Here is a 15,159-nt window from a genome sequence, read left to right on the forward strand (position 1 = left end):
TGAAGGTGAAGAAAGATTTACTTCCACACGTCGACCGGCCACAGAGACCTCTGCTCCGGAAACTACTGCGGGATATACCACAGTTCCAGGTGTAAGAATCACAACTCCAGAGTCTACAACGATATCTGAAGGTGAAGAAAGATTTACCTCCACACGTCGACTGGTCACTGAGACCTCTGTACCGGAAACTACAGCGGGATATACCACAGTTCCAGGTGTAAGAATCACAACACCAGAGTCTTCAACGATATCTGAAGGTGAAGTAAGATTTACCTCCACACGTCGTCCGGTCACCGAGACCTCTGTACCGGAAACTACTCCGGGATATACCACAGTCACAGGTGTAAGAATCACAACACCAGAATCTACAACAATATCTGAAGGTGAAGAAAGATTTACTTCCACACGTCGACCGGTCACAGAGACCTCTGCTCCGGAAACTACTGCGGGATATACCACAGTTCCAGGTGTAAGAATCACAACTCCAGAGTCTACAACGATGTCTGAAGGTGAAGAAAGATTTACTTCCACACGTGGTCCGGTTACTAAGACCTCTGCGCCGGAAACTACTGCAGGATACACCACAGTTCCAGGTGTAAGAATCACAACACCAGAATCAACAACAATATCTGAAAGTGAAGAGAGATTTACTTCCACACGTCGTCCGGTCACTGAGACCTCTGCGCCGGAAACTACTGAGGGATATACCACGATCCCAGGTGTACGAATCACAACACCAGAATCTACAACAATATCTGAAAGTGAAGAGAGATTTACTTCCACACGACGTCCGGTCACTGAGACCTCTGCGCCGGAAACTACTGTAGGATACACCACAGTCACAGGTGTAAGAATCACAACACCAGAAGATGAAGAAAGATTTACATCCACACGACGTCCGGTCACTGAGACCTCTGCGCCGGGAATTACTGCAGGACACACCACCGTCTCAGGGGTAAGAATCACAACACCCCAAGGTGAAGAAAGATTTACTTCAACACGTCGACCGCTCACTGAGACATCTGCTCCGAAAACTACTGCGGGATATACCACAGTCTCAGGTGTAAGAGTCACAACACCAGAATCTACAACAATATCTGAAGGTGAAGAAAGATTAACCTCAACACGTCGTCCGGTTACTGACATCTCTGCGCCGGAAAGTACTGCAGAATACACCACAGTCCCAGGTGTAAGAATCACAACTCCAGAGTCTACAATGATATCTGAAGGTGAAGTAAGATTTACCTTCACACGTCGTCCGGTCACCGAGACCTCTGTACCGGAAACTACTGCGGGATATACCACAGTCCCAGGTGTAAGAATCACAACTCCAGAGTCTACAACGATATCTGAAGGTGAAGAAAGATTTACTTCCACACGTCGACCGGTCACTGAGACCTCTATGCCGGAAACTACTGAAGGATATACCACAGCCACAAGTGTAAGATTCACAACACCAGAATCTACAACAATATCTGAGAGTGAAGAGAGATTTACTTCCACACGTCGTCCGGTCACTGAGACCTCTGCGCCGGGAATTACTGCAGGATACACCACAGTCTCAGGGGTAAGAATCACAACACCAGAATCTACAACAATATCTGAAGGTGAAGAAAGATTTACCTCCACACGTCGTCCGGTCACAGAGACCTCTGCTCCGGAAACCACTGCGGGATATACCACAGTCCCAGGTGTACGAGTCACAACACCAGAATCCACAACAATATCTCAAGGTGAAGAAAGATTTACCTCCACACGTCGACCGATCACTGAGACCTCTGCTCCGGAAACTACAGCGGGATATACCACAGTCCCAGGTGTAAGAATTACAACTCCAGAGTCTACAACGATATCTGAAGGTGAAGAAAGATTTACTTCCACAAGTCGACAGGCCACTGAGACCTCTGTTCCGGAAGCCACTGCGGGATATACAACAGTCCCAGGCGTAAGAATAACGACACCTGAAATGGCAACAACACGTGAGGGAGAAGCTAGATTTACTCCCACCCCCGCTTCAATCACCGAAGTTCCCACAAAAGAGAGCACTGTGAGGTACACCGCTATCCCAGGTGTAAGAATCACAACACCAGAATCTACAACAATATCTGAAGGTGAAGAAAGATTTACCTCCACACGTCGACCGGTCACAGAGACCTCTGCTCCGGAAACTACTGCGGGATATACCACAGTTCCAGGTGTAAGAATCACAACTCCAGAGTCTACAACGATATCTGAAGGTGAAGAAAGATTTACCTCCACACATCGTCCGGTCACAGAGAGCTCTGCTCCGGAAACTACTGCGGAATATACCACAGTTCCAGATGTAAGAATCACAACTCCAGAGTCTTCAACGATATCTGAAGGTGAAGTAAGATTTACCTCCACACGTCGACTGGTCACTGAGACCTCTATGCCGGAAACTACTGAAGGATATACCACAGCCACAAGTGTAAGATTCACAACACCAGAATCTACAACAATATCTGAGAGTGAAGAGAGATTTACTTCCACACGTCGTCCGGTCACTGAGACCTCCGCGCCGGAAACTACTGAGGGATATACCACGATCCCAGGTGTACGAATCACAACACCAGAACCTACAACAATATCTGAAAGTGAAGAGAGATTTACTTCCACACGTCGTCCGGTCACTGAGACCTCTGCGCCGGAAATTACTGCAGGATACACCACAGTCACAGGTGTAAGAATCACAACACCAGAAGGTGAAGAAAGATTTACTTCCACACATCGTCCGATTACTGAGACCTCTGCGCCGGAAACTACTGCAGGATATACCACAGTCTCAGGGGTAAGAATCACAACACCAGAATCCACAACAATATCTGAAGGTGAAGAAAGATTTACCTCCACACGTCAACCGATCACTGAGACCTCTGCGCCGGAAACTACTGCGGGATATACCACAATCCCAGGTGTACGAGTCACAACACCAGAATCTACAACAATATCTGAAGGTGAAAAAATATTTACTCCAACACATCGTCCGATCACTGAGACTCCTGAAGTAGCAACAACACCTGAGGGAGAAACTAGATTTACTCCCACCCCCGCTTCAATTACCGAAGTTCCCACAAAAGAGAGCACTGTGAGGTACACCACAGTCCCAGGTGTAAGAATCACAACACCAGAATCTACAACAATATCTGAAGGTGAAGAAAGATTTACTTCCACACGTCAACCAGTCACAGAGACCTCTGCTCCGGAAACTACTGAGGGATATACCACAGTCTCAGGTGTAAGAATCACAACACCCCAAGGTGAAGAAAGATTTACTTCAACACATCGACCGCTCACTGAGACCTCTGCTCCGGAAACTACTGCGGGATATACCACAGTCTCAGGTGTAAGAATCACAATACCAGAATCTACAACAATATCTGAAGGTGAAGAAAGATTAACCTCAACACGTCGTCCGGTCACTGCGATCTCTGCGCCGGAAACTACTGAAGGATATACCACAGTCTCAGGGGTAAGAAACACAACACCAGAATCTACCACAATATCTGAAGGTGGAGAAAGAGTTACAGCAACACGTCGACCGGTTACTGAGACCTCTGCGCCGGAAACTACTGAAGGATATGCCACAGTCCCAGGTGTAAGAATCACAACACCAGAAGGTGAAGAAAGATTTACTTCAACACGTCGACCGGTCACTGAAACCTCTGTGCCGGAAACTACTGAAGGATACACCACAATCGCAGGTGTAAGAATCACAACACCAGAATCTACTACAATATCTGAAGGTGGAGAAAGAGTTACAGCAACACGTCGTCCGGTTACTGAGACCTCTACGCCGGAAACTACTGAAGGATATGCCACAGTCCCAGGTGTAAGAATCACAACACCAGAAGGTGAAGAAAGATTTACTTCAACACGTCGACCGGTCACTGAGACCTCTGCTCAGGAAACTACTCCAGGATACACCACAGTCCCAGGTGTAAGAATCACAACACCAGAAAGTGAAGAAAGATTTACTTCAACACGTCGACCGGTCACTGAGACCTCTGCGCAGGAAACTACTGCAGGATACACCACAGTCACAAGTGTAAGAATCTCAACACCAGAAGGTGAAGTAAGATTTACTTCAACACGCCGACTGGTTACTGAAACCTCTGTGCCGGAAACTACTGAAGGATATACCACAGTCACAGGTGTAAGAATCACAACACCACAAGGTGAAGAAAGTTTTACTCCCACACGTCGTCCGGTCACTGAGACCTCTGTGCCGGAAACTACCGTAGGATACACCACAGTCCCAGGTGTAAGAATCACAACACCAGAAGGTGAAGAAAGATTCACTTCAACACGTCGACCGGTCACTGAGACTTCTGCGCCAGAAACTACTGCAGGATACACCACAATCCCAGGTGTGGGAATAAAAACTCCAGAATCTACAACACTATCTGAAGGTGAAGAAAGACTTACCTCCACACGTCGACCGGTCACTGAGACCTCTGTGCCGGAAACTACCGTAGGATACACCACAGTCCCAGGTGTAAGAATCACAACACCAGAAGGTGAAGAAAGATTCACTTCAACACGTCGACCGGTCACTGAAACCTCTGCGCCGGAAACTACTGCAGGATATACCACAGTCACAGGTGTAAGAATCACAACACCAGAAGGTGAAGAAAGATTTACTTCAACACGTCGTCCGGTTACTGAGACCTCAGCGCCGGAAACTACTGCAGGATACACCACAGTCACAGGTGTAAGAATCACAACACCAGAAGGTGAAGAAAGATTTACTTCAACACGTCGACCGGTCACTGAAACCTCTGTTCCGGAAACTACTGGAGGACATACCACAGCCATAGGTGTAAGAATCACAACACCACAAGGTGAAGAAAGATTTACTTCCACACGTCGTCCGGTCACTGAGACCTCTGCGCCGGAAATTACTGCAGGATACACCACAGTCCCAGATGTAAGAATCACAACACCAGAAGGTGAAGAAAGATTTACTTCAACACGTCGACCGGTCACTGAGATCTCTACGCCAAAAACTACTGCGGGATATACCACAGTCCCAGGTGTAAGAATCACAACTCCAGAGTCTACAACGATATCTGAAGGTGAAGAAAGATTTACTTCCACACGTGGTCCGGTTACTAAGACCTCTGCGCCGGAAACTACTGCAGGATATACCACAGTTACAGGTGTAAGAATCACAACACCAGAATCTACAACAATATCTGAAGATGAAGAAAGATTTTCTTCCACACGTCGACCGGTCACAGAGACCTCTGCTCCGGAAACTACTGCGGGATATACCACAGTCCCAGGTGTAAGAATCACAACTCCAGAGTCTACAACGATATCTGAAGGTGAAGAAAGATTTACTTCCACACGTGGTCCGGTTACTAAGACCTCTGCGCCGGAAACTACTGCAGGATATACCACAGTTACAGGTGTAAGAATCACAACACCAGAATCTACAACAATATCTGAAGGTGGAGAAAGATTTACTTCCACACGTCGACTGGTCACTGAGACCTCTGTACCGGAAACTACTGCGGGATATACCACAGTCCCAGGTGTAAGAATCACAACACCAGAATCTACAACAATATCTGAAGGTGAAGAAAGATTTACCTCCACACGTCGACCGGTCACAGAGACCTCTGCTCCGGAAACTACTGCGGGATATACCACAGTCCCAGGTGTAAGAATCACAACTCCAGAGTCTACAACGATATCTGAAGGTGAAGAAAGATTTACTTCCACACGTCGACCGGCCACTGAGACCTCTGTACCGGAAACTACTGCGGGATATACAACAGTCCCAGGCGTAAGAATAACGACACCTGAAATGGCAACAACACCTGAGGGAGAAGCTAGATTTACTCCCACCCCCGCTTCAATCACCGAAGTTCCTACGAAAAAGAGCACTGTAGGATACACCGCTATCCCAGGTGTAAGAATTACAACACCCGAATCTACAACAATATCTGAAGGTGAAGAAAGATTTACCTCCACACGTCGACCGGTCACTGAGACCTCTGCTCCGGTAACTACTGCGGGATATACCACAGTCCCAGGTGTAAGAATCACAACTCCAGATTCTACGACGATATCTGAAAGTGAAGAAAGATTTACTTCCACACGTCGTCCGGTCACCGAGACTCTTGCGACAGAAACTACTGCAGGATATACCACAGTTACAGGTGTAAGAATCACAACACCAGAATCTACAACAATATCTGAAGGTGAAGAAAGATTTACTTCAACACGTCGACCGGTCACTGACACCTCTACGCCAGAAACTACTGCGGGATATACCACAGTCCCAGGTGTAAGAATCACATCTCCAGAGTCTACAACGAAATCTGAAGGTGAAGAAAGATTTACTTCCACACGTGGTCCGGTTACTAAGACCTCTGCGCCGGAAACTACTGCAGGATATACCACAGTTACAGGTGTAAGAATCACAACACCAGAATCTACAACAATATCTGAAGGTGAAGAAAGATTTACTTCCACACGTCGACCGGTCACTGAGAGCTCTGCTCCGGAAACTACTGCGGAATATACCACAGTTCCAGGTGTAAGAATCACAACTCCAGAGTCTACAACGATATCTGAAGGTGAAGTAAGATTTACCTCCACACGTCGTCCGGTCACCGAGACCTCTGTACCGGAAACTACTGCGGGATATACCACAGTCCCAGGTGTAAGAATCACAACACCAGAATCTACAACAATATCTGAAGGTGAAGAAAGATTTACTTCCACACGTCGACCGGTCACTGAGAGCTCTGCTCCGGAAACTACTGCGGGATATACCACAGTTCCAGGTGTAAGAATCACAACTCCAGAGTCTACGACGATATCTGAAAGTGAAGAAAGATTTACTTCCACACGTCGTCCGGTCACCGAGACTCTTGCGACAGAAACTACTGCAGGATATACCACAGTCACAGGTGTAAGAATCACAACACCAGAATCTACAACAATATCTGAAGGTGAAGAAAGATTTACCTCCACACGTCGACCGGTCACAGAGACCTCTGCTCCGGAAACTACTGCGGGATATACCACAGTCCCAGGTGTAAGAATCACAACACCAGAATCTACAACAATATCTGAAGATGAAGAAAGATTTTCTTCCACACGTCGACCGGTCACAGAGACCTCTGCTCCGGAAACTACTGCGGGATATACCACAGTCACAGGTGTAAGTATCACAACACCAGAATCTACAACAATATCTGAAGGTGAAGAAAGATTTACCTCCACACGTCGACCGGTCACAGAGACCTCTGCTCCGGAAACTACTGCGGGATATACCACAGTCCCAGGTGTAAGAATCACATCTCCAGAGTCTACAACGAAATCTGAAGGTGAAGAAAGATTTACTTCCACACGTGGTCCGGTTACTAAGACCTCTGCGCCGGAAACTACTGCAGGATATACCACAGTTACAGGTGTAAGAATCACAACACCAGAATCTACAACAATATCTGAAGGTGAAGAAAGATTTACTTCAACACGTCGACCGGTGACTGAGACCTCTGTACCGGAAACCACTGCGGGATATACCACAGTCCCAGGTGTAAGAATCACAACTCCAGAGTCTACGACGATATCTGAAAGTGAAGAAAGATTTACTTCCACACGTCGTCCGGTCACCGAGACTCTTGCGACAGAAACTACTGCAGGATATACCACAGTCACAGGTGTAAGTATCACAACACCAGAATCTACAACAATATCTGAAGGTGAAGAAAGATTTACCTCCACACGTCGTCCGATCACTGAGACATCTGCGCCGGAGACTACTGCAGGATATACCACAGTCTCAGGTGTAAGATTTACAACACCAGAATCTACAACGGTATCTGAAGGTGAAGAAAGATTTACTTCTACACAGCGTCCGGTTACTGAAACCCTTGCACCAGAAACGACTGCAGGATATCCCACAGTCCCAGGTATAAGAATAACGACACCTGAATCAACAACCATATCCGAAGGTGAAAAAATATTTACTTCCACACGTCGTCCGGTAACTGAAACTCCGGCGACGGGTTCCACTGGATTTGAAACTACAGCTGAGTACTCAAGCCTTCCAGGTGTGAATATCACATTAACAACGCCACAAACTACAGCTGGCACAACAAGCGAATTAATTAAGATAGTAACACCGGCCGGCTATGGTACAGAAACACCGTTAACACAACGAACAGTCACTGTAACACCAATCTACGTAGAGGCGACAACTCCAGAGGTGCTATTATTACCCACAACCGAAATACAACCGATTACTACTATACGAACACCGCTCGACACGAATGTCACAATAACAGAACCAAGCTTTCGCGTCAATCAAACGACAAGACCACAATTGCCGAGTACAATGCCACCTACGACCGTACCCTTGACAACTTGCGTGACTGACAGTGACTGCACGAACGAAGAGTTTTGCTTACGCGGGGAATGCATTAATCCTTGCCTACTCTTGCCGACCTTCTGTTACATGTATAGTCCGAATTTTGCGATCTGTCGCACGATCGAGCACGTGCCCATGTGCTTTTGCGATAATGCAGCTGATGTAAATACTACCGATTGTCATATAATAGCAGGTAACTTCATAAGTGTGTATGTATGTACTTATGTACGTATAAGACAAGAAAACAAAGAAAGAAAGCTTGTTTTTATTAGTTAGAAAAGTGAAATCGGAGACCTTTTACTTTGTCTCCGATGGAATGAGTTTGCAATGCGGGGTTTCGGTTTATGGCGACGGCCGGTGGAAACTGCCGCAAGGACGTCTGCTCCTATCCACTTAGTCTACTCTATATTACTGTACTCTCTTACACACTATTATTTGTCTGCTGAATAAATGTTACTCTACTCGTACGATTTCTATGTCGAGCGGCAAAGTTTTGAAATGCAATTATTATCTGGGAAACAATTATTACAATTTAAGTGCATAAGTATCTGAGTCACCCATCATCAGACGTGTCATGCATGTAAGGAGCAATCATATAAACGTATACATACGTGTTTTATCGCTCGCTCTTTCTTGCTCACATTCGCTCACTCGCTCGCTCTCAAATGTGTCTCATATATATCTTAGTATATGTTATATGACTTTGCCGCTCAGCTGTCTTTATCTAGTATCTTATTTGATTTCATATGTCTGTGTTATCGTGTTCTCAAGTCTTTTGTGGTATGCTCTCGCCCTTATCTTTTATGTGTTCTAAACTGTTTACTGTTTCTCTCCCAAACACAAGCACATTCCCTTACACCCCAGCCACAACTTTCTGCCTGCTCTCGCTCTCGTGAGTTTTTCGTACAATCGCACCAAAGCAAAGTGTACAAAAAATGCTCATGAGCACTTCTAGTGGTTCCTCTATTGGATCGTATGTTTCTTTATAAGTATCTTCGCGCTGTCTGTGAATCATCAACTTGGAAAGCATTTACCCTCCTCCTTACTTATTTACAATATATTTGCAACGTTGGTCTTCGTGGCGTGGATATCACCTCTATACGTTTTGCATGTTACCTCTTTTTGGAGTGTTAACTGTTTAGAACACTCTTTATATGTGTTTTTTGTCTTTAAGAGTATAGAAATTTTCCGCCATTTTTAGTTGTTCCACATGTGCAAAATGTAAAAATGTTTTGCAACACTCATTACGTTCCCACACTCACACGTACAACAAACCACCTCTTTCATCATCACACACTCTTTTCCGACCTCTATCTCTCATTTTCTATCTCCGCGCCCGCTCTTTCGTTCATCAAATCGCCCGCCGCATGCCTTGTGTCACCACAGCAGCCCGTCATAATATACATATGTTTGTATTGCCAAGACCCGGTTTTGAGCTTACGTTCACTACGAAGCAACCCTGCGTACGTTTATTGCATGCAACTATGTTTTTGTGTAAATATTTGGCGAAGATATTCAATTTAGGACTAACCATGAAGTGAAGTATCGAAAGATACGGATTATTTAAATACCAAAAAATATAATTCAAATCAAAGAAATAACATTATTGAGCAAAAATATTGATAATATAAATAATATATGTACATATATGTATGCACCATGTTCAAAACTATGAATGTATATATTAAATGTAAAAAAAACAAAACAAAAAACTTTTATAATTAAATAAATGTGGTAGTTCGTCATTAATGTTGGTTAACGGTTTACTAAACACACAAAGTATTTTATGTCCCACCGTAGTAGTAGTAGTACTTAGTAATTTATGGTAATGTGTAGTAGTGCATGCATTTATTTTTCATATATTTTTTGTATATAAGAAAGTATGTAGACGCTTTCATCTAACTGTAAACTAAACTAATGCTGGCACTTTTGTAAATATACATATTTTTACTCTCTAGTGTAACGTAGAGTTGCTATTTCACATTTAATTTTATTTCTAAATGAAGAAAGGCTTCTGCTGCATGTAAACGCTTACTTTTTATAAAAACAAAAAACAAATTTAACTATTTTAACAAATAAAACTATTTATTGCTAAATTCTACAAGCCAAACAAATGAGGAAAAATTACTACACTTGACTGACCAAATTATTAAAAAAAAAATTACACAACAACACAAAACAAAAAATAACTAAATCAATCGGCGTTCAATAATATTAGCTTCCACAATTAAAATAAAAAAAAAAAAATATTTATAAAATTATTTAACAAAAATTGCCTGCTTTATTTATATTATTTTAGTTGAAAATTAAACAAAAAATATGTCACTGCGTATAACTAATTGCGTATATTTTCTCTTCCTCTCTTTCTCTCGCCTTGCGCGCATAACCTATAACTCTGTCCCTTTCTCTTGCACTATATCTCGTTATTTCTGCGCTGCTTAATAGAAATCGGCTGCGCTTCGAGCGATGAATGCCCAACACAACGCGCCTGCATTAATGGCGTGTGCTTGGATCCCTGCTCGTCTGCGAATCCATGTGGACGTGATCAGGAGTGCCAAGTGATAGAACATCAACCGGTTTGTTCGAAAGGTGAGTGATAATGCCAGTTAGGAGTATTGTGTTTATTTTAAGCGACAAAAATTAAATAACTGTTAGTAATAATAACCACAGGTTAAAATTTAATCGGCAATTTATGGATCTCTAATTTAGGGTTTTAATGGTTACATAATTAGAAAATGTGTATTGATGACAAAAATTTACACGAAATTGAAAATTCCACTTTACAGAAAAAAATTAACCAACGGTTAAATATTTAAAGTTAAAATTCATTAACCGGTGGTTAACATTTAACCGAAAGTTTAATAACTATTTTCGTTTACCAATGCTAAAGGCTAATTAATTAAAAAACTACAGCAGCAGTTTCATTTAAATAAATAAATTCGTGTCTGTTTAAACACATTTACCGGTGGTTAAATTTTAACTGGAAGTTTGAAAACTACTTTTATACCAAATTTAAAGACTAATTGATTAAAAACTTACAGCAGCAGTTTCATTTAAATAACCTTAATGTCTGTTTAAATTCATTAACCGGTGGTTAAAATTTAACCGAAAGTTTGAAAACTATTTTTTAAAACAGTAAAAGACTGATTAATTGAAAAACTACAAACATTTGCTGTTAAATTATTAAATATACCATTTTTTTTAATCTCCAGTCTGCGAATGTCAAAGAAAGGCCGATTGTCATGCCGGTTTCGAATGCGATGGCTGTCACTGTCGTCAAAGTATGCTTTCTCTATTGCAGTTTATTATTTACTTCAATAAATAACTAAATCAATTCTCTATAAAAATTCTTACAGCAACTGGCCGCACACCTGGCTGTGAGCACTGCCCACCAGGCACCAACTGTGATCCCACAACTGGCGCCTGCATCAAAGGTGAGTGTCGTTGGCCTAACTTTTTACTGATTTTCGCTAAACTTTTATCATGTTTTAACACGAAAATTAAACAAAAAACACCTAAACACAAAATTAACCAAATTTACGCAATAAAATAACTGTACAGCTGTAACTGTGTATATATGTAATTATTAAAACGTTTATAGAAGATATTTCCCTCTAATTTAATACTTAATATTTTTGAAATATTTTTCTATAATTAATTTAACAAAAATATTTTACAAAACCCTTTCGTTGTACATACATAAATACATAGTTTAATACAGAATTAATTTCAACACAAAAATAATTTCCAACACACACACACACACAGAGAACACATAGTTTATGCGATTTAGCTACACGATTTCTTTTAATTTTTTTATTTTATGTTTTTGTTGTATTTGTAAATATTTACGTAATCACGTTTTTGTATATATTTTCCATAAAACCCACCCTACGTTACCTGTGTAAATACGTAACAAACAAAATTACCAACAACAAATAGCTAACGTTACAATAACAACCACCACTACCAATATAACAACTAGCATCACCACATCTAACCCAATCACTGATGTTACAACCGACATCAACGACACAACTCAAACCGGCACAACCACGAGCACCACCACCACCACCACCCCCTCCATTACTACCGCTACGCCGTCAGGCAGCACAACCGTACCCACAACAACCAGCGCCTACTTCGAAGACACAACCACAGTGCCAATCAATAGTAGTAGTACTACAGAAACGCCCATGTCCATCACTACCGAGTCGACGAAAGAGCAGGAGGACATGAATACGACGGCAAGCAAAACTGGTCCACCGAAAGGTTATCGCGATGGTGAGAATAACATAACCGCCAGCACTATGCCAGAGCAGCCAACCACGCCGGCGGTGCAAGTATCCGTCTCCACAGCTACGTCGTCTACATCGAGCAGCAGCAGCAGCTCGCGACGCGGTGAAGACACTAAGGGTCCGTTCGATACGCGTACAACAACACCGAAAATGAAAACTACACGCATCGATACGTCAAATGAATTTGACTATAATTTCACAACACTATTGACAACAACACAACGCACCACCTTCCCGGTGACAATGGTGACAGAGCCCATGAAAGAGTTGGACCAAACCACCACAATGGGTGTACGTGATTTAGTGACAACAATGTTTCCGGTGATAACACCACCGGCATCGGAACAAACGACACAGAGACCAACTGTCGCGGGTACAACAACACCGTTTGTTTATGAGACAATCGAACCGATTACAACAATGTCAACTACGACGCAAACGGAAGCTGGCATTACAACAACGGCGCCGGATACTACCACCGAACCTGGCACCACTACTAAATTCTTAACAACCGAAACTGCTACAACAGTAGCAGCAACAACAATCCCAACAAGCACATCTACTGATATCACAATGTTTAACACTTGTACAGATCATACTAACTGTGGTTCTAGTCAATTATGCGTGCTGGGCATGTGTCGCAACAAGTGTCGTGATGGTGACACAAGCGATACGGAGTGTGTAAAAGGTATACATTTAGTAGCGAGTAGTTTTACTGGCGAGCTTTCAATAAGGAAATTGCATGGTTTCTGTCTATGAACTGTTTTAAAGGGTCTTTGCATGTCAGACTTGCAGAAAAAGTCAGAAAACTATTCGAGAAAAGCATGTTTATGTGTGCAAAAAATAATTTTCAAATACATTATACAACTTCTATTTCATATGCCGTGAAGCTTTCACTAGACTAGAACTAAGAATTTTTTTATTCAGAAATGAGCTTTTGTAGCAGCTTTCAATATTATTGTATTAGGCTACGACACATTCAGTTCGTTGACTAAGAACTTTTATGTAGTATGTTATCTACCCTACTTTTATTCAACGATTGAGCATTTAATGCAGCTTTTCATATTTAAAAAAATATAAAAATAATGAAAGCTCCCTCAAATATTTTTATATTAATAATACCCACATACATCTTTATATACAAAAGTTTCAATACATACTGAGTTTTCAATTTTTTCAAAAGCTTTTAAATTTTAGAAATAAAAAAACTTAAATGAAAATAGCTTTTGTTGCTAGAGTTTTCAATTGAAATTCACTTGTTAAACTAACTAAATATGATGATAAAATTTGTAAACTCTAAAGCTATTAACATATTTTTTTTTATAAAAGCTGTTTTAAAGCTTTCATCAAATACCAATACTTTTTTAAAAATTATTAAACACAGTTGCACTATGTGCTTGGACAATTGAAAACACTCCCTTAAAATTGTCTTAAATTTAGTGTTTAGATCGCCAAACATTAAAATTATGGAAATAAATTAGTTAATGAAAGCTCTCCACATCGGCATAACTTTCAATAGTGATCAAAGCTCACTATTCAATGTAAATATTATAGAGTATGGTATATATTATATTGGCAAAACTTCAGTTTCAAGTATTGTTGGTGATTTCATTCGGAGCTTTCACTTCTAAAATATAATTAGAATTTTTTTTTGAAAGTTGTTAAGTATGGCTGCCGGATTATTTTAGAATAATTCTTAATTTAGGCTAATACAAGTTTATTTAATTGCTATTCTACTTTTCTCAACTTTTGTTGGAAGCTTTCTACAAAAAGCTTTTGCGGAGCTCTTGTTTATATTTCAGCAGAAGGGAAAAATGTCTATATAAATATACCATTTTTTTTTGTCTTACTATCCTGCTATATTTCTAAGAAATGAAGACTTTGTATTTGTTATTTAGAGAACTGAATTTCATATTTTTAAGCATGCATACTTCAACTACCTCCACTATTTTAAGAAAAAGAGAGAAAACACAATTGTAAATAACCATTTCCTAAACTTCCCAATACTGACAGTAGACAGCAATTTATGTGTGTTTGGTTAACCGAATTTTTTGTGCTAATAAATATCATTTTACATCATTAAATATAAACCAAAATTTACTTACCGCATAACAATACACGCATTAATACTCTCTAACTCCTCTAACAAGTAGAATCACCCGGCTCACCAAAGAATCCGGAACCATGTCAGTCGAACAATGATTGCATTGAGAACGAAGCATGTTACATGGGTCTATGTCATAATCCTTGCGAATTTGCGAATGTATGTGCGCCCACCGCTAAGTGTGTGGCGAAAATGCATCGGCCGATATGTTCGTGCCCCAAGGGGCATGAAGGTAATCCGGCTATTAAATGCTCGCCCGTGGATAGGACAAGTAAGCAAACGATCATTACATTCATTTAATATATACGCATCTAAAAAAACAGACAAAAAAATAAATTAACGGTTAT

General features: G+C 41.5%; 1 protein-coding gene and 1 long non-coding RNA gene across 2 annotated transcripts in view; one reads left to right on the forward strand and one right to left on the reverse strand.

Annotated features, from left to right (window-relative positions):
- Positions 1-15,159, reverse strand: part of LOC120769209 — a 210,208-nt gene that overhangs the window by 140,563 nt on the left and 54,486 nt on the right. The window contains exon 5 of the long non-coding RNA XR_005704829.1: positions 14,814-15,123. This is a non-coding gene — a long non-coding RNA (uncharacterized LOC120769209). The remainder of the gene's footprint in view (positions 1-14,813; positions 15,124-15,159) is intronic.
- Positions 1-15,159, forward strand: part of LOC120769207 — a 132,797-nt gene that overhangs the window by 63,198 nt on the left and 54,440 nt on the right. The window contains 2 exon segments of the mRNA XM_040096101.1: positions 10,856-10,999; positions 11,767-11,844. Of these exon segments, the coding sequence (XP_039952035.1) occupies positions 10,856-10,999; positions 11,767-11,844 (222 nt within the window).

This window comes from Bactrocera tryoni, chromosome 2 (genome assembly GCF_016617805.1).
Source record: "Bactrocera tryoni isolate S06 chromosome 2, CSIRO_BtryS06_freeze2, whole genome shotgun sequence".
Classification (NCBI taxonomy): Eukaryota; Metazoa; Arthropoda; class Insecta; order Diptera; family Tephritidae; genus Bactrocera; species Bactrocera tryoni.